The sequence below is a fragment of the Phocoena phocoena genome, chromosome 7 (assembly GCF_963924675.1).
Source record: "Phocoena phocoena chromosome 7, mPhoPho1.1, whole genome shotgun sequence".
Classification (NCBI taxonomy): Eukaryota; Metazoa; Chordata; class Mammalia; order Artiodactyla; family Phocoenidae; genus Phocoena; species Phocoena phocoena.
In genome coordinates, this window is record NC_089225.1 from 5,888,394 (window position 1) to 5,909,506 (window position 21,113).

The 21,113-nt window shown below is 39.8% G+C and overlaps 1 protein-coding gene across 2 annotated transcripts in view; it reads left to right on the top strand.

Moving 5' to 3' along the window:
* IWS1 (interacts with SUPT6H, CTD assembly factor 1) overlaps positions 1-12,509 on the top strand; it is a 50,815-nt gene extending 38,306 nt beyond the window's left edge. Inside the window, exons 10-14 of one of the 2 annotated variants that reach the window (XM_065880827.1) lie at positions 640-757; positions 3,708-3,819; positions 4,392-4,448; positions 7,426-7,537; positions 12,378-12,509. In XM_065880827.1, coding sequence (XP_065736899.1) covers positions 640-757; positions 3,708-3,819; positions 4,392-4,448; positions 7,426-7,537; positions 12,378-12,509 — 531 coding nt within the window. Of the gene's footprint in view, positions 1-639; positions 758-3,707; positions 3,820-4,391; positions 4,449-7,425; positions 7,538-8,003; positions 8,133-12,377 lie in introns of those variants that run through there. The other variant, XM_065880828.1, reaches the window with a different exon arrangement.
* The last annotated feature ends 8,604 nt before the right edge of the window (positions 12,510-21,113 follow it).

The window sequence follows — 21,113 nt, forward strand, 5'->3', positions numbered from 1 at the left end:
GTATAGTAGTGGGCATGTTGTAGGGAGGCACTTGAAGTAGAAAGAGCACCAGCTTCAGCATCAGATAAGCATGCATTTGAATCTTGATCTGGGCCACCTTTATGTGGCTGAGACACCTTGGGCAAGCTACTTAACTTCTGAAGGAATTCCCGAGGAACCTGCCACGTGCCAGGTGTTTTTTAAATATATAGGTTCATTTATTCCTCACTACAAACCTGCAAGGTAGGTGTATTATCTCCATTTTACAGATGAGGAAATTAAGACTCAGAGAAGTTAAATGACTTGTCCAAGGTCACATAGCTAGCAGATGGCTGTGGTTGGGTTCAGACTTAGGTCTGTTTGGTTCAGAGGCCTGAGAGGACCCTTGATTTATTAAGCTGCTAACCTCTGAGGATGCTTAGTTCACACTTTCTCACACTGTTAAGTTTTACTTCAACTCAGTGGTAGTACTGAACTCTCAACTACTGATGTAAACACAAAGTATCTTTGTGTTCAGTGTCCATAGACCCTTGAAAATATAACTTTTTTGTTATTTGTTCTATTGTGAATGAACCAGGTCTTGCAGGCCCTCTAGAGTAGATTGGCAGGACTCCCAGCTTCAGAATGATTAATATGTATGTCTGTGTTTATGTTCCCCAGCTACCTAGTGTGAGCCAGGAGACCCTGAAGCATAGTGGGATTGGACGAGCAGTGATGTATCTTTATAAACACCCCAAGGAATCAAGGTCCAACAAGGACATGGCAGGGAAATTAATCAGTATGTACATTTTACTTTTTGTTTGGTGTGTTTATGTATATACAGAGACATGTATATATAAAAGCTAACTATATTTTTACCAATTTTCATTTAAAATGAGTCAATGAAATGGAGTAGGAAAATTTTTTGATACCTTCTTATAGGTACTAAGCTTTTTTCCCTTAGACTTAAAATGCTTCTCAGTATATTTAAGTATGCTCTCCAGTATATAACAAGTAAAATGATGCATTTTCTAATCATGGATCAGGAGCATGTAGAGAGAGAGGGATTAGAATGTCAGCCCTGGAGTCGGTCATACCTGGGTTCAAATCCTAGATTTACCACCTACCTTACTGCATATCCTTGGGCTAGTGATTTAAGCTCTAAGCCTTGGTTTCCTCCTCTGTGAAACAGAGAATTATGTGTTTAGTTTGGGTTGTCTGACAGAATAAGTGAGAAGGTGTATGTAAAGCATGGTGCCTAGAATACAGTAAGTCTTCAAGAAATGTTAGCCACTGCTGCTATTGTTGTTATTTTTATAATGGTCTCCAAAGCCTTTGTGTGTTATTACTTAATGATAACAGCGAAATCCAGAGGAATCTAACTGAAGTTCATTTACTCAGTTGCCATATTGTTTATGAACACCACATGCGTCTTCATCATCCTCCTTAACTCTTCCTGTGCTTTGTGTTGGAAAGAAATTTTTAAACTTCAACACTAATTTGAAATAGTAACTACTTTTGTATCTGAATACAGTAGTTATTTTTCTGTTGAATGTTTAAGACTATCAAAAGCCTTTCGAGAAATTTAATTTTTTTTATAAACTAGAGAAGTATTATATCTTCGATCTTATTAATGATCTGTAGTTTATTGCCTATTAAACAATAAGCATTTGGTGCTTTGATGCAGTGGTTCTCGACGTTCTTTTTGCCCTAGGCAAGAGAGAAGCAAACTGTTCCCACTGGTACCTGTCATGTACGACAGGTGATTCTGAATCCAGGGTTGGGGACAGCGGGTCAGTTTTTAAAGAGATATAGACTCCCCTGAGACTCCTTCCTTCCTTCTTAGTTTGACAACACCTGTGTTCTGTCTGTAAAGGTCCTTTCTTGTTTTGATACAATGCAGTGATAAGAACAGAGACATCAGCTGGCACCTCTGGACTTTTACTGGCTAAACAGTGCGCATGTAGTACTTTTTTGTGTGACCACCTTAGCAGCTTTCTTAGACTTAATGGAAGTACAGACCCTACATCTGCACTATCAAAATGTAATTTTTAAAGATTTAGACCATTTTGACAAGTAATAAGGGAGTTGTTTTTGGTTAGAGTAAGAAAGTAGAGGAATTTCAAGATTTTCTGTTTTCAGTATTTGTAAATGATGTGACCAACAAGGGGTTAATATCCAAAATATACAAACAGCTCATGCAATTCAATATCAAAAAAAAAAAACCATTAAAAAAATGGGCGGAGGACCTAAATAGACATTTCTCCAAAGAAGATATTCAGATGGCCAACAGGCACATGAAAAGATGCTCAACATTGCTAATTATTAGAGAAATGAAAATCAAAACCACAGTGAGGTATCACCTCACACCAGTCAGAATGGCCATCATCAATAAGTCTGCAACTAATAAATGCTGGAGAGGGTGTGGAGAAAAGGGAACCCTCCTACACTATTGGTGGGAATGTAAATTTGTGCAGCCACTATGGAAAACAATATGGAAGTTCCTTAAAAAACTAAAAGTAGAACTTTCATACTATCCAGCAGTTCCACTCCTGGATATATATCCAGAAAAAAAATGAAAACTCTAATTCAAAAAGGTACATGTATCCCAGTGTTCATAGCAGCATTATTTATGATAGCCAAGACATGGAAGCAATCCAAATGCCCATCAACAGACAGTTGGCTTAATAAGATGTGGTACATATATACAATGGAATACTACTGAGCCATAAAAAAGAATGAAATATTGCCATTTGCAGCAACATGGATGGACCTAGAGAATATTGTGCTTAGTGAAATATATATTCCACATATAAGTGATATCATACAGTACTTGTCAGACAAAGACAAGTACTATATGATATCACTTATATGTGGAATCTAGAAAATAATACAAATGAATCTGTATACAAAACAGAAACAGACATACAGACATAGAAAACAAACTTACGGTTATCAAAGGGGAGAGAGAAGCGGGGAGGAACAAATTAGGAGTATGGGATTAGCAGATACAAAATATTATACGTGAAATAGATAAACAATAAAGATACACTGTATAGCACAGGGGATAATAACCTATAATGGAAAAAGCATCTGCCAAAAAAAGAATCACGGGCTTCCCTGGTGGTGCAGTGGTTGAGAGTCCGCCTGCCGATGCAGGGGACACGGGTTCGTGCCCCGGTCCGGGAGGATCCCACATGCCGCGGAGCAGCTGGGCCGGTAGCCATGGCCGCTGAGCCTGCGCGTCCGGAGCCTGTGCTCTGCAAATGGGAGAGGCCACAACAGCGAGACGCCTGCGTACCGCAAAAAAAAAAAAAAAAAAAAAAAATCACTATGCTGTACACCTGAAACTAAATATTGTAAATCAACCATACTTCAATTTAAAAAAAAAAACAAAAGATTTTCTGTTTTCAAGAGACTAAATTTAGAAATTAAACTGTCTTTATGAAATAACACAGCTAGTTGATGACCTTCAAAGTGAGTTAGATGTTTACTTTCTTTAAGCCTCTGTGGTGATTACAGGTTTAAGTGATCTTTTTATATTGAATTTTCTGAATCAGCTGGAGCTAGTTGTGATGCTGGTATCATGCTGTGTTTATTCTACAAATGGTCCTGAAATAATGTTATCTTTAAGGAAAGAATGTGCTTAATGCCTAGAATATGACTTTACACTAGGGTATGATTATCTCAAAGAATGGTAGTAGAAATGCTACTTTATGGGCTAAATAATTAATTTTTCTCTGTTGTAGATGAATGGTCTCGGCCTATATTTGGTCTTACTTCAAACTACAAAGGAATGACAAGAGAAGAAAGGGAGCAGAGAGACCTAGAACAGATGCCTCAACGGCGAAGAATGAACAGGTAGGAGGGAACAGGTATGAGTAAGTGGAGTAAACGTTATTGTTGCGATAACTCAGGGCGGGGGGTGGTAATTAAGATCATTAAGAAACCTACAAGATGGTAGGATTTTGTCTTTCCTCTGCTTGATATGTCTTGTAGTTCATGATACTTTTTAGTTTAAATGTGGTAGTGTACAGTGAAGCTCCACACCCGCTCCCCTCCCAGGCTTTTCTGGTTGGATCTGGCCTCTGCCACCGTTCTGGAGGTTGCTTAGGTTGTTTCAGCCTCTTGCAGAAAAAACTTTCTCAGTCTCATTTCCAGATCCTTAAGAGAAAAAAAATTTTCGATTTGTATCAATAAACTGGATGTAGTTGCATCCAAGATGGCAGGGTCATTACAGGTGAGTGAAACCTGGTGTACAAATGATCATTAAAATAAGTAGTACTTTTATAATATAATATTAGGAATTATTTTCCCTGATCCAGTGTAAAGGACCTGATGGTGGTCTAAGTTTGATATTTCATTTTGCTCTTTTTTCCTTAGTTATAAGGTCCTGACATTTCCTAATAACTCATCGATTACTTTTTTCCCAGCACTGGTGGTCAGACACCCCGAAGAGATTTGGAAAAGGTGCTGACAGGCGAGGAAAAGTAAGATTTTTGTATTGATTTTCAATGTAGACTGTATTGGGAATGTTCTGCTTGCTGCTTTGTTTTAAGAAAAATAGCAAATGAAATGATGCTCTGTTCACATTGGCAGGGGATGATTCCTAGTGTAGTATTTATTGAATATTCACATTCTGTGGGTACCCTGGAGGTTATAAGAATATTGAGAAATAGTTCATTCAGTAAAGATTTTGTTGCTGCTTGCTATGTGCTGGACTCTCTGGTAAACTCTGAAAATACAGAATCAAACTAAAAGTAGTCCATTCTCTCAGAAAGTCTTTAGAGGGATTGTAGGCAAAGGGGAGAGCTTAAGCAAAGATGTGGGGTAAGCACGCAAGGCCTGTTTTAGGGATGGCAAGTAGTCGGGCAGTAGTATGTTGCCTGAGGTGGTGGAAGGTAAGGTTGGAAATGCAGTTGTTGACCAAATTCTGAAGTGCTTTAAGTCAAGATGAGGAATTCTCACTTCTCTTTGTGGTTTCCTAGAAAGTTTTTGAGCATGGACGTGAAGTCGTCAGATTGATTTGGAATGCTTCTGCTGGTAGCACGATGTAGGATGGGTTGCAGGGCAGAGGAACTGAAGGCAGTGATACAGCTAAACGGAGACTGTAACGGAGAAGCAGAAGGGTGAGGAGCCCTCGCAGGTGTGCAACTGCCAGGAGTCTGGCTGGGTGGGCGAGAAGTTGGCTAGAGTTGAAGGTACCACCCAGAATTTTAAACGTAAGCAACTGAGATGATGGTACTACCCTTCACTAGAGTGGAGAGGAGGAGTAGACGTGAAAACATAGATGATGTCTGTTTTGAGCATATTAAATGTAAGGTGACTGAGATAGTCCTATAATTATCCTGTGCTTAGAACTGGAATTTGGGCTAGAGACATAGATTTGATAGTTAACCTCCGTAGAAAAGATTGTTGACTCAAGAGAGTACAGAGTGGGCTTCCCTGGTGGCGCAGTGGTTGAGAGTACGCCTGCCGATGCAGGGGACGCGGGTTCGTGCCCCGGTCCGGGAAGATCCCACATGCCGCAGAGCGGCTGGGCCCGCGAGCCATGGCCGCTGAGCCTGCGCGTCCGGAGCCTGTGCTCCGCAACGGGAGAGGCCACAGCAGTGAGAGGCCCGCGTACCGCAAAAAAAAAGAGAGAGTACAGAGTAAGAAATAAACTGAACCCTTTGAAAAGGGTTGTAGCCAGTGAAGGCCAGCGAGCAGATGTGGTCCTACACGTTGGAGGAGAACCCAGAGGAGAATGAGGCCACGCTGGAGGGGGCCATGGCAGAGGGTAGGCTTCACGGGGGTTTGTGCAGTGAGGGCTGGCAATCAGGTAGCACCCAGATCGCAAAAGGAGAACGAGAAATGAGCTAGAGGGAGCAAATGTCGTTTGCTCGTGGACAGGTGTGCTGACAGTGGCTTCAGGGGAAAAATAAGAGTTGTGGGAGATTTTCTAGTCAGTTAATGTATATGAAAGTTATAGAAGTTTCAGTTCACGTATATGAAAGTTACAGAAGCTTGATACTAAGAATGGAGTAAACCATACAAGGGAATAGAAACAATTTCAGAATTTTTTAGCCTTCTCTTCCTCTTCTTCCCCCACCCCTGCAAATACCCACCCTCCGTTTACCACTGAGGTGGTTAGTTACCTGAAGGTTGAACGATTCGAATTCCCAGACATCAAATAGGCTTTACTTTTGAAGGATGATAGTCTTAGGTTAGTCTAGCACGATAGTTCTCAAATTTGTACATAAAAGTTACTGTATGTGATGCCATCCAGTGCTGGCAAGGATGCAGAGAAACTAGATCACTCATCCATTGCTGCGGGGTGAAATGGCACAGCTGCCCTGGAAAATAGTTCGGCAGTTTCTTGTAAGGTTGGACATGCAACCACCATACAACCCAGCACTTGCACAAGATTCTTAGGCATTTATCCCCGAGAAATGAAAACTTACGTTTGTGCAAAAACCTGTCCATTTAGTAGTACAGCTTTATTCGTAATAGTCCACAACTGGAAACAACCCAGATGTCCTTCAGCAAGTGAATGGAACAAAATATTGATCGATGTAGCAACTTGGTTGGATCCTCAGGGCCATTATGTTGAGTGGATAAAGCCGATTTCTAAACGTTACATGGTGTATTATTCCATTTATATGACATTCTTCAAATGCCAGCCTTACAGAAATTAGTAGATTCACGGTCACCAGGGGCTAGGGACTGGGCAGATGGGGTAGGGAGGTGGACATGTTTACTAAAGGGCAATAGGAGGGATCCTGTGGTGGATACACAAACTTACACACATGATAAAATTGCATAGAACTAAATACACACACACACAGATAAATGAGTGCACATAAAGCTGGGGAAATGTAAATAAAAATTGATGGATTATAGCAACGTCAATATCCTGGTTGTAATATTGTACTATAGATTTTGCATGTTGTTACCTTTGGGAGAGACACTGGATCTCTCTGCATTAATTCTTGCAACTGCATGTGAATCTATAATTATCTCGAACTTTTTTAAAAACAAGAAACAGACCAAAAAATTACTGTATGAGTTGCATATGCAAAACCATGTAAACTACTTTATGGGCATAGTCAGTCTGGGGGGTCATTTTGACTCCCTGGTTTTTCACCTCACAAGTGAACACACGAGTGACTCTATTAGACCAGAGAAATTGAGATTCAGAGTCCTGATGGAGGAACCAGCCTTAGAAAGGAGAGATGCGATTATATCTGAAGCTGTGGAGAGGTGAAAAGGAGTCCTGAAAATGCAGAGGAAATTGGCTTTGAGGGGGAAGTTGAGCCATTGGTACAGCAGTGTGAGTGATGATGAGGCCATCTAAGACAGACAGCAGGATGCTGGAGCGGGTGACTTCGGGAGGGCAGAGGAGGTTTGACACAGATATGCAGCCGAATGGGATGGACCCGGGTGTGGTCGGCTACATAAGCAGCATGCTCTTCTTCCCGTTCTCAGGGCTCTTAGACCTGGAGATCCTGGATTCTGTGCCCGGGCAAGGGTCCCCATGCCCTCGAACAAGGACTATGTTGTCAGGCCCAAGTGGAATGTGGAAATGGAGTCGTCCAGGGTAAGCAAGCAGGGAGACAGCAAGGTGGATCTGAAATGCAGATTACTGTTCGTTTTTTACTTCGTGTTCAATAACCCTTAACAGCTCTTAAGGTTTATCTGTTTTGACGAGAGCTATTTTCTGGTCACTTATCTAGCCAGATCACTTATTGCTGATGAAGTTTACTTCAGACTTAAAGAAACATTATCAAGTTGGGAAGTTTCCTCTTATTAATCCCTTTATTTCAACTGAATCTTGAAGCCTAGAGTGTTTTGGTACAGTCGTTTTTTTTTTTAAGAACCCTGAGAAACAAAACTCGCCTGCTTCTGCAACCTACCCCTCCCTTTCTATTCAGCTGTTTTAAGTAATTCTGTTGTGAAGTGTTTATTAGGGTAGACACTTCTGCCATCACTGTAAATACTATTCGGTGATCCTTATTGCTTCTCAGTAATCTTTTTTTATTCTCCGTTCAAACTACTCTTTCTAGCCTGGTATTCTTAAAAAGGGCCTAAGCCGATTGGAAAAGCATAAGAGGCGATTTGCAGAACAGAAACGACTCAGCAAAGTGCACCGTGCTGTCAAGTTCAGCATTGAAGGCAACAGGATGCCCCTGTAGGCCTGGCCCTACCGGAGCGTATCCGGGAGGTATCCCCAAGGAAGCATGCTCTGTGCATGGGCTTGAGTTGTCAGCAGCTAGAGTGAAAACAGTGTGTGTGTGCTTTCTTAACCAGAAAAGGCCAGGACCACTTTTAGTTGATGAAATAATGACCCTAACAGGCACTTAGTGACATTCTAGTCCTCTTGAATATTGAGAAATTGATACGGGATTCCCTTCCTAGAGGCTAATAGATAATTACCTCACGGCTAGGCATTTTGGTCTTTCTGACTGGTACCCTTTTTATTAAAAAGGTTTTTGTTAGGGCCTGGAATCCGAGTGGTCTCCCTTACAGGCATGTAATTGGTTAGTAACGTCTTGGTGAAAGGGAGGTGGCTTCTTTTCTTCTTGTCAGTGGCTCAGTAACTGCATTTGAGGGCTCACTGCATAAAGCCTGACACTGAATATTTAGGAGATAAATTTAATTAATACATATTCAGTTCATGGTCGGAAATGAAGAAGACTTTGAAACATTCGTAAAGCCAGACTCACTGACCTGCTGTGCTTGGAGGTTAACGGTGGCGCCTTTGTGGCAGTGCCCTCCTGAGCATCTGTCTGAGTGTGTTGCCTTCCTTTTGTGATTCCTCCGTGACCCCTGCTTTGGCAGCTGTTTCCACAGACAGACACACTCACCTTCCTGCCGTTTCACTTTGTTGTTAAGCTACTGTCAAAACAAAGCACACAGTCTTACTTAATGAGAATAAATAAAGGGTAGAAGAGCACTGGTTCAGTGCTAAGAATTTCTTCACCTCTACTTCCTTCCCTTTTTTCTTCCCACCCCCCCTTTTTTAGGCCACACCTCAGGGCTTGCGGGACCTCAGTTCCCTGACCAGGGATTGAACCCCGGGCCACGGCAGTGAAAAACATGAAATCCTAACCACTAGGCCACCAGGGAAGTCCCCTTCCTCCCTTTTTTCTTCTTTCCATTTCCATGTCCCTTGATATCCCTCCTTCCCCCCCACCACCCCTGTTTCTCTTTACCTTTACTTTTCTCACTGTCTCTTCCATCCTTTTATTCCTCTCTTTTGTAATACATTTTCTACCCCAGCAGACTATTTTGAGAATCAAGAACTATAATAGGGCAGTGAAAAACGTAATAAAAAATCCTAGTGGCCAGTCTTCTTTGGAAGGGTGTGTGCCTGTCCGCTGGTGTTGCTGGTTCTGATCCCACCCTCCCTGTAGGTGATGGGGAGGTGGGCAGAGGTGGCCCAGCCTGTTGCTAGAGCAAGAGGTGGCCAGCGTGATGAGAGGGGAATTCAAGCAGAGTTCTTCTCCTTCATCCCCAACACTCCCCAGATCAAAACGGGCTGGTATTTATCTTGGCCTGTGTCTGGCTTACAGAGCTCTGTCAAAAAAAGAAAAAAAATAATAAGGCATGTTTTGGGGGCTGGTAGTCCCATGTTACGTTTCAGTAAATTGTCCTTAAACCACCTGACACTGTTTTCCTGTTCAAGAAGTTTCCTTACATATGCACTCAAGGCTTTCACATTGCACAGACACTAATGAGTGTTACTAGAAAACATGTTTCCCAAGAAGAAAACTGGAGTGAGTAAATGGCTTTCAAATGAAACTCTTTTTGTTTTAAATGTAATTTTTATTTTTGAAATTACGAGAGTAAATATACTAGAGAATAAACCACACTCCCCAAGTCCTGCTCTTCCTCTGTGTAAGTCACCACTGTTAACAATTTTGATGTGTTACATGTATTTTCAGTAATGCTTTAAACTTAGTTTTTTCTGCTTACAATTGTAGGAAATTTTGAGATTATAAAGAGAAAAATCACTCACCACTCAAAAGCAATTTGATAAACTTTTTGCCTTGTTTTCTATTGATACTTTAATATAATTAAAATTATATTGTATAGAATTTTGATCACTTCTCATTAAACCGCCTTATAGAGTTATCATTTGTAATGGCTGCATAATAGTCTATCATGTGAATATATAATTTGTTTATTCATTCCTCTATGGTTTCTGATTTTTCGCTTCTAAATAATGCAGTAACCTGTGCTACATTGTATGTTTATATGCTAATTTTTTCCATGGAATGCTTTTAAAATAACATTAAAATGGCACAAGCAGTGCATGTTTTTATATAAACTTTTAAATACGAAAAGCACAAATAAAATTAATGTCACTTGTAATCCCACCGCACCTTAATATTAACATTTTGGGTTATTTCTTTCCAGTCCTTTATATATGTGTACATAAACATTATTACTGGTTTGGAGAGGGTTTTGTTGGAGGTGGTGGTGTTTTTTTGTTTTTTAACTTTTAATCAAAATTGTGATCATACTCATTTATACCTTGTTGGGTTTGTGTTTTACTTAACATGGTAATAATTCATTTGAGTTAACATCCTTCAGTGACTTAATACTGTGTTGTAATATGATTGTACCATATTTTTTTAAGCAAACCCCTCTTGCTAATCTTTTAGGCTACTTTTGGCTTTTCACTGATAAAGCAGTGCAGCATACAGCTTTACTGTCCTAAGGAAGTGGTGTAGAGAAGTCATTGAATTTGACAGGCTAGGTACTCAGTTCTGTGTTTTCAGGCTTGGGGTAACCAGGCATCTGCCAGATACAAGTCATACAAGCTGTAACTAGGAGTAGGTCAGCGCAGCCTGGGCATGTCCCAGTTGCTGAGGCTAGAGGGTCAGATTATTAGAGAAGGTCCTGGGAGTGGACAAGGAGAAGTCCAGGCTGAGGGGTAGAGCTGCTGGGAGTTGGGCAGTTGGCAGAGATCTGAGCAGCTAAGGCTTCCGTTGTGGACTGATTGCAGCTACTAAAAATCAGGGCACATTGTCTGAAAGGAAATCTGATATTTGGGACTGTCTAGAAATCTGGGGTATTGCATGCATAGGGTGATAGTCGCATAACTTTCTCATCTGATAATGAATTTTTATGCTCCCTTAGACTACTAGTGCCCAGGATTAAAATTGATATAAAATAATATTTGAAATTGGGATGTATGTAGAAAATCTAGGATGGATGATCAATGCAGCTCTTGTTCAAGAATGACTTAGAGGTCTTTGCTTATAACTGAGGTGGAAGACGAGTCCAGAGGTGAGATAAGGCTTGGGGGAGGTCTCCCCAACTCAAAAGAACTTCACCACACTGGTACCGACCCTAGAGTGTCTCCTAGTCTCCACCTTATTTTAGCATTCTTTGAATTGAGCTTCACAGGTGATTCAGTAGTAAACATCTGGGGAGAAGAATTAGAAAATCCCATCTTTTTTTAACCACTCGACAGTCGTAAAGATTGGAATTGTTAGATTACTGTAGCCAGCAAGAAGAGTTTGCCCTGATCTGACATAAATGGCAGGCCTTTTCAACATTTCTAAAAGGTGTCAATTTCTTGGAGACCACACCTTTTCAGACATAGTCTTTTCAAAGTAGAAGAGAAATTACCTAACAAGCAAACCTTTAAACATAAAGGGCAAGCAGAAAGAGATGCAAGAAGTATAAGCCCCTTGGTTCAAGAGAATTAATTTACTTTTCTTTTTGTGTCAAACTAATTGATTGCAAAGTAGTAGTAATAGCAATAATAGCTGCTTTTATTTTGAGCGCCGATTCTGTGCTAGCCTCTGTGCTTGTATTTGTTATTATTATCTTATTCACTTCTCCCAGCAGTCCTGGAAGTAGTTCACACAAGGGGCATCATTTGTACAGGGTTACAGAACCCTGACTAGTTTCTAATCGGAAACTAGAGTTCCAGCAAGCACCTAGCGGTTCTAACCTCATTCATTATGCTTCAGGCTTTTTCTCGATGACTTTCCTTGCCTTAGAAGATCATTATTTTTTATGCCAGCACTGTTTGAAGGTGTATGTATCAAGCGGTCACCTCCACATTTGGTCTTTGAAAGGGAGAAGCATACAGTCAAAATGTAATCTGATGGAATTAGGGGGATCGTAGTTTCAGTTTTAACCCCCCTTTCTCTCTTCTAGCAAATTTCCATGGACTAGAGGCAAAATTTGAAAGTAAGGCACAGATAAGAACAAAATTATTCTCCATTGAGAGAATTTAATATGCTTTTCTAACACTGCTGTGTATACTTGCTCTGTTCCTGAGGTCACCAAAGCTTATTCTGGTTATTCCAGAGCTGGGAGCTCTTCTGTCTGCTGACTTTCAGATAAAAGAAGACGAAAGACAAAACTAAGTGTATGTGTTTCAATAATTTGCTCTTTAATTTTTACCCCACTCTTAGTTTCAGGGGACCTCCAAGAAGGGTATCAGTCGACTGGATAAACAGATGAGAAAGTTCACAGACATCAGGAAAAAAAGCAGATCTGCACACGCAGTAAAAATCAGCATCGAGGGCAATAAAATGCCCTTGTGACTGCCTGGGAGGTTCCCTATCTGCTCTTAAGAAATGCGCAATGGACTCTTTGGAGAAAGATGATATTTTAAAAACTTTTTTAGTGTACCTGTAAATGATTCAGCTTGTATCAAATATTGTCATAGGACTTGCATTTCTCTCAGTTTTATTTAAAACCATTTGTTGTGCACTTTGTACAGAAGAATACTAGTCCTACTTCTATCAACTTTACACAATAAAATTCCATTCTGGTTTTGGGGGGCTGTCTCTTCATTGTCTTCGAGGATGCATTCTCCACCGGAGTGAAAATTAGTTCTTGGTGAGTGCAGAAAAATTTTAGATATTACAGTGGTTTGTGGCCCTTCAGAGTGTAGACTGCCTAACTGTGGTGTGGTTTGTCTGGTCATTACCCTTGGTTCCCGACCATGAGCTCCTACAACCCTTGGGATTCCTGGGTGCTAGGGACGTCTTTGTGATGTGAATGAGGTGAGTCATGGTAGACCCCTGGAGAGCTTTAGGTGGGGGCCGGTCACCAGAAAGGGCCTACCACGTAATTAGAGGGTCGGGACTTTGGGCAGGCCTCATGGGCTGGGGGCTGGGGGGTACTGGAGATTGACGTAGTCATGTTGCCCAGTGATGTAATCAGTCGTGTCCAAATAGTGAAGCCCAGGTAAAGACTCTGGACACTGAGGCTCTGATTGGTGAACACACTAATGTGCTGAAATGGTGATGGGCCTTGATTCCACAAAGAAAGGGTGCAGAAGCTCCGTGTTTCCTCCCAGACCTCACCTCACCCTGTGTGTGTCTTCATTTGGCTGGTACTCCTCATTTGAATCCTTTACAATAAAACTAATGTTAAGCACAGTGCTTTCCTGAGTTCTGAGTCATTTTAGCAAATTCTTGAATGTGAGGGGATTGTGGGATCCCCCAAAGTAGTCAGAACTAGTAACTCGTCGGTCAGAAGTGGGGATGGACTCCACTTGCAGCCATCATCTCCAGTGCAGGCAGCTCGTGGAGGACTGAGCCCTTATACCTGTGGAGTCCAGTGATGACTTCAGGTGGTCAGTGTCAGAACTGAATTGCAGTATCCTACTGGGGTTGAAACAAAATGCTGACAAAGTCATTTCTTAGTATTTCTCGGTAGGGAAATTTTTAATTATTCGATTTAAATTAAATTTGTTTTCTCCTTGGGGGGGGGGTCCTACAATCTGAAAAAAAAGATTGAGAAATACTGTCTCAGAGGAAACATGGACATAATTAAAAATCACTGTAATTGCTGATAAGCAGCCGGGCAGTTGGGATAGAGAATAATATTGCTTATGGCTGTATTGTTCTATTTTTGTGATCCTTTAAAGTCATTTTATTAGTCTCTGCAGACTTATTTATGAGAAGTCACTTGTTAGTCAAGATGACTAAATCCAAGAGTAAGTAATTGATTTTAATTATAGAAATCTTATACAAACTGGAGAAGGGTTATCTGGCAATATTGATTTTCAAAAACACGTGAGAATCTTATTGGCGATAAAAGCCTTGGAACAACCAGGAAGTTTGTGCCCTTTACTCATAAAAAAATGAGGATCTCTTTACCTGTACTTTCAGCAAATTTAAAAGCACAAATGATAGTTGTAAAAAGCAGGTACGTAAAGATACCAGGTAATAGCTAACCACCAGATGGAGATGGAAAAACAACTATTTTCTGCAATGGCATTTTTGCTTTTATTTATACCCTCAGCAACACTCGTGAGAACAAAACAAACACAACCATCTACTGAAACATGTTGATGATCCTGATCATTAAAAATTCTAAACAAGAAAAGTTAAAATAGTACTTTTTAAAAAGACTTTAAAGTTATTAATACACCATTCTGGCGTTCAATGGGGTAAGCTCCAGTTATCTGAAAATTTCACCTATGTAGGGTAAAACTGATGGTGCCAGGTGTTAAAGTGATAATCATACCTGGGGAATTCAAAATGTTAAAAAAAATTGCTGGTTCCTGTATAAACTACCATTGCTGTGTGGTTCATTTTAAGTCTCAAAACTGGCCAAGAATAGTTTTTTTTTTTTTTTTAATTGGAAATACTTCCAATTTACAATAATGTTGCAAAAGTGGTAAACTCCCATATACCCTTCACCTATATACATGAAGTGTTAACGTTTTGCCACGTTTGCTGACAGCTTGCCTCTTGATCTCCAAATACTTATGCATATTTCTCCCCAAAACAAGGACCTTTGGTTTGTCCCAGCGTTGGTGGTGTTAACTTCGGCCACTTGGACGTAGTGGTGCAGAATCACTTTTTTTTTTTTCAATTAAAAGAAACAGTTTTAATTGTTGATTAATTTTAATTTTGGGGAATTAGTTGTATGTGAGTATGTAAAATACACATAAAATTTGCCATTGTAAAGGACAGTATCCAGTTAGTGGCAATACAAGCATTCCCTTTGTTGTGCAACAGTCACTGCCTTCCATCTCTGGAAATCTTTTCGGCTTGCAGAAGTGAAGCTGTACCCATTGAACAGTAACTCCTTATTCCCCTCTCTCCCAAGCCTGGCAAGCACCATTCTACTTTGTCTCCGATTTTGACTGCTCTAGATGTCTCATGTAAGTGGAATCATACATAATTCTTTTTTGACTGGATCATTCATTCAGTTAGCATAAATGTCGTCAAGGTTCTCCTATGGTGTAGCATGTGAAAGAATTTTATTTTAAGGCCGAATAATATTCTATCATGTATATACCACATTTTGTCTATCCATTTTGTTGATGGACACTTGGGTTGCTTCCACCTTCTGGCTATTGTGAATAATGCTGCCATGAATATGGGTATACAAATATTTCTTTGAAACTCTGCTTTAAATTCTTTCATGTATATAGCCAGAAGTGGAATTTCTGGATCGTATGGTAATTCTGTTTTTTAAATTTTTTCTTTATTATTTTTTTTTTTAATTTTTTTTGCGGTATGCGGGCCCGTCACTGTTGTGGCCTCTCCCGTTGCGGAGTGCAGGCTCAGCGGCCATGGCTCACGGGCCCAGCCGCTCCGCGGCATGTGGGATCTTCCCGAACCGGGGCACGAACCCGTGTCCCCTGCATCGGCAGGCGGTCTCTCAACCACTGCACCACCAGGGAAGCCCCAGTTATTTTTTCTTTTAATTTTTTTTTTTTTTGGCTGCATCGGGTCTTAGTTGAGGCATGCAGGATCTTTCGTTTCAGCACGGGCTCTTCAATGTGACGCGTGCTTCTCTCTAGTTCTGTTGTGCGGGCTCCAGGGCATGTGGGCCCTGTAGTTTGCAGGACGTGGGCTCTCTTGTTGAGGCGTGTGGGCTCAGTAGTTGTGGCGTGCGGGCTTAGTTGCCCTTGGCATGTGGGATCTCGGTTCCCCGACCAGAGATTGAACCCGAGTCCCCTGCATTAGAAGGCAGATTCTTTACTGCTGGACCACCAGAGAAGTCCCTGGTAATTCTATTTTAAATTTTTTTTAATGGCTGCACCATTTAACATTCTCACCAACAGTACAAAAGGGTTCTGATTTGTCCACACCCTCACCAACACTTATTTTCTGGTTTTTTGATAGTAGCCATCCTAATGGATGTGAAATAGTATTTCATTGTGATTTTGATTTGCATTTTCCTAATAATTAGTGATATTGAGTATCATTTTGTATTCTTACTGGTGCTTTGGGTATCTTCTTTGAAGTAATGTCTATTCAAATCCTTTGCCCAGTTTAAAGTAAGTTTTTCCTTGTTGAGTTGTCAGAGTGCTTTATGTATTCTGGATAACTCTTTTATCAGGCATAAGATTTGCAAATTTTTTCCCATTCCTTGGGTTGTATTTTCAACTCTGTTAATTGTACCCTCTGACACACAGTTGATTTAAATTTTGATGTAGTTCTGTTTATCTTTTCCACTTTGATTGCCTGTGCTTTTGTGGTATCCAAGAAATTATTGTCAAATCCAATGTCATGAAGCTTTTCTTTTTTTTTTTTCTTTTCCATGCAGTTTTAATTTTTGCCTTTTCCAACAACAGTGTTGTTCGTTTTTTTAAATTTTTATTTTACAGTGTCGTGTTAGTTTCAGGTATACAGCAAAGTGAGTCAGTTATACATATACATATATACACTTTTTTAGATTCTTTTCCCCTAAATGCCACTACATAGTATTGAGTAGAGTTCCCTGTGCTATACAGTAGGTCCTTATTAGTTATCTCTTTTATATATAGTAGTGTGTATATGTCCATCCCAATCTCCCAATTTATCCCTCCACCTCCCCTTACCCCCAGTAACCATTAGTTTGTTTTCTACATCTGTAACTCTTTGTTTTGTAGATAAGTTCATTTGTACCCTTTTTTTAGATTCCACATATAAGCAGTATCATATGATATTTCTCTTCCTCTGTCTGACTTACTTCACTCAGTATGACAACCTCTAGGTCCATCCATGTTGCTGCAAATGGTATTATTTCATTCCTTTTTATGGCTAATATTCCATTGTATATATGTACCACATCTTCTTTATACATTCCTCTGTTGATGGACATTTAGGTTGCTTCCATGTGCTGGCTATTGTAAATAGTGCTGCAGTGAACATCGGGGTGCATGCATCCTTTCGAATTATGGCTTTCTCTAGATGTATGCCTGGGAGTGGGATTGCTGAATCATATGGTAGCTCTATTTTCAGTTTCTTAAGGAACCTCCATACTGTTCTCCATAATGGCTGTACCAATTTACATCCCACCTACAGTGTAGGAGGGTTCCCTTTTCTCCACACCCCTTCCAACATTTATTGTTTGTAGATTTTTTGGTGATTCATGAAGTTTTTCTTATGTTTTCCTGTAAGAGTTTTATCTCTTACATTTAGGTCTTTGATCCATTTTGAGTTAACTTGCATTTGATATAAGGTAAGCATACAGCTTTTTTTTTTTTTTTTTGACATGTGAATATCTAGTTTTCCCAACACCATTTGTTGAAAAGATTGTCCTTTCCCATTTAATGGTCTTGGCACCCTTGTCAAAAATTATCTGACCATATATGTCTATTTCTGGACTCCATCAGTCTATGTTTGTCTTTGTGCCAGTCTGATACTTCTTTGACTGCTGTAGCTTAGTATTAAAATTTGAAATCAGAAAGTGTGAGTCCTCATACGTCATTCTTTTTCAAGACTGTTTTTGCTATTTGGGATCATTTGAGATTTCATATGAATTTTAGGATGAATTATACTGTTTCTGCAGTAAACATCATTGGGATTTTGATAGGGTTTGGATTGGTTCGGTAGATCACTTTGGGTAGTACTGACATCTTAAGAATCTCCCAATCTATGAACACAGGGTGTCCTCTTTCCATGTATTGTTTTAACTTCTTTCAGCAACATTTTGTCATTTTCGGTGCACAAGTCTTTCACCTCCTCGGTTAAGTTTAGTCCTAAGCATTCTTTTTGATGCTACTGTAAATGGAATTTTAATTCCCTTTTAGGATTTTTCATTGTTAACATGCAGAAATGCAACAAGTTTTTTCATATTAATTTTATATCATTCAACTTTGCTGAATTGTTTTATTCTAACAGGTGTGTGTGGGTGTGTGAGTGTAGAATCTATTGGCATGTCTGTATTTAAGAGCATGTCTGCAGACATTATTTTTCTTCTTCCTTTCCAGTTTGGTTGACTTATTTCTTTTTCTTGTGAAATTGCTCTAGCTAGGACTTCCAGTACCATTTGATTAGAAGTCTCAAAAGTAGGCATCCTTAATTTTTCCTGATCTCAGAGGAAAAGCTTTCAGTCTTTCACCATTGAGTGTGATGTAAGCTTGTCATGTATGGCCTTTATTATGTTGTTATAGTTTCCTTCTATTCCGTTTGTTGAATGTTTTCAAAATGAAAAGATGTTGAATTTTGTCAAATGCCTTTTCTGCATCAGTTGAGATGGTCATGTGGTTTTTGCCCTTTGTTCTGTTAATGTGATGTGTTACACCGATTGATTTTTGTGTTTTGAACCATACTTGGATTCTAAGAATAAATCCCTCGTGGACTTCCCTGCTGGTGCAGTGGTTAAGAATCCGCCTGACGATGCAGGGGACACGGGTTCGAGCCCTGGTCCAGGAAGATCCCACATGCCGCGGAGCAACTAAGCCCATGCACCACAACTACTGAAGCCTGCTCGGCTAGAGGCCGTGCTCTGCAACAAGAGAAGCCACTGCAACAAAGAGTAGCCCTGGCTCACCGCAACTAGAGAAAAGCCCACGCACAGCAACAAAGATCCAACACAGCCAAAAATAAAATAAATTTATATTATTTTTTATTATTTTTTTTGCGGTACGCGGGCCTCTCACTGTTGTGGCCTCTCCCGTTGTGGAGCACAGGCTGCAGACGCGCAGGCTCAGCGGCCATGGCTCACAGGCCCAGCCGCTCCGTGGCATGTGGGATCTTCCCGGACCGGGGCACGAACCCGTGTCCCCTGCATTGGCAGGCGGACTCTCAACCACTGCGCCACCAGGGAAGCCCAATAAATTTATTTTTTAAAAAAGAATAAATCCCTCTTGGTCATGGTGCGTAATTCTTTTATGTGCTATTGAATTTGTTGGCTAAACTTTTGTTGAGGATTTTTTAAAAAACATTTCCCAGAAATAAAAAGCCATGATTTTGTTGTTGTCAGCAGCATTAATCAGAGTGACTAAAATTTTTGTTCACCTCTACTCTCTATTAATATTACTTGAATATTCTCTTGCTTTTATGCTTAAAATCATTGAACACCTATGATACCTAATGAATGTGTATTCTTGCTTATATTATATGCTATAGTCATATGATTCCTAGACTCTGGCACTGATCTTACTGTTCACTGATATTTCTTACTCAACAGATGGCCTAAAAATCACTCTAATAGCAACTTGTATTTTAACTTTAATTTGGCAAAGTTAGTTTTCTAGCTACTCTGGCAGTGTGGCCTAATTCAACTTCTTAATTTGATAATACACAATCCTATTGTATATAGCAAGAGAATTATCATAACATATTGACTCTTCCCCTTCTCTACTGGTAGGAATAAAGGATTAATAATTAACCAAATATCTGTAGTGAATTCAGAATTTTAAAGGCAATCTCTAATTACTCTGTTCTAACATTTGGTACAAGTTCTTTATTTTTGAAAATGTGGTCATATGTACAGTTTATCCACGTATAAAGTTATGTCTTAACTAAACTGAAAGTTAAGAGATAATTGTTTAGTATCTATACAACTTTTATTGCTAAGAGCTTTTTTTCTTAATCATAATACATTTTTGAAAATAATTCTCAAGTTTCGAGAGTTTCATGTGAGTCCATTATAGCATGAGAAATAGATTGTCTTTTTAGTTCAATAAATTTTATTTTCCTAGGGTTTGAAAATAAAAGACTATCAGCTTATACAGAAATTCAGTTTAACAAACATTTATGTTGAGATCATGATACTTAATGATGTAGGGAATCTCAAGGTGTAGAAAGTATGATCCCAGCTCCAAGATGTTTATAATCTTGGAAATAATTAGAAATGCCTCACTCTAATGATAATAATAATAAGCATCAGTTAGAGATTGTTAGTTTGAACAACCTTACAGTCACCTGATACATAATCATCTTTGTCATATCAAAATTCAAAAAGTCATTCTGAAGAGGACCTTCACTGAGTTCCACGTGAATAATATAGGCCTACAGGTTTATTTACTTTATTGTAAGACATGGACACAAGAGGATTGTTTTTCCCCTGTGTTGAGGATGTTTCCACCTATCTCGTTCAATATCCCCATTTAATTTTCCTTGTAACAATTCTTTTAAACATGGATCTTTTAAAGAATTGATATACTTCCTTATACTGAATTGTGACAATTTTGAAAGCCAATAATATCCTTTCATTTATTTTGCAGGAGGGGGTGTGAATTACTAGCATTAAAGTTATTTTTAAATAACCTTTTAATATTTTAGACTGAAGTAGTGGGTTTTTGTTTTGTTTTTATTGAGATATAATTGACATACATTAGTTTCAGGTGTACACCATAATGATTCAATATTTGTATATATTGTAATATGGTCACTCACTGTAGTGAGTCTAGTTAACATCCATCACCATACATAGTTGAGAATTTTTTTCTTGTGATGAGAATTTACCAGATCTACTCTCTTAGCAACTTTCAAATATGCACTACAGTGTTATTAACTATAGTTGCTATGCTGTACATTACATCGCCATGACTTATTTATAACTGGAAGTTTGTACCTTTTGATTCCTCTCACCTACTTCACCCATAACCTCACCCACCGTTTGCTGAGAATTTTTTTTTTTTTTGGCCGTAAGCGGGCCTCTCACTGTTGTGGCCTCTCCCGTTGCGGAGCACAGGCTCCCGACGCGCAGGTTCAGCGGCCATGGCTCACGGGCCCAGCCGCTCCGCGGCATGCAGGATCCTCCCAGACTGGGGCACGAACCTGTGTCCCCTGCATCGGCAGGCGGACTCTCAACCACTGCGCCACCAGGGAAGCCCCGCTGAGAATATTTGAGTCAATATTCATCAGGGATGTTGGTCTGTAGTTTTCTTGTCTTGTACTGTCTTTCTCTAGTTTTGGCCTTCAAGGTAATACTGGCCTCAGAGTTTGGAATTTGGAAGTGTTCCC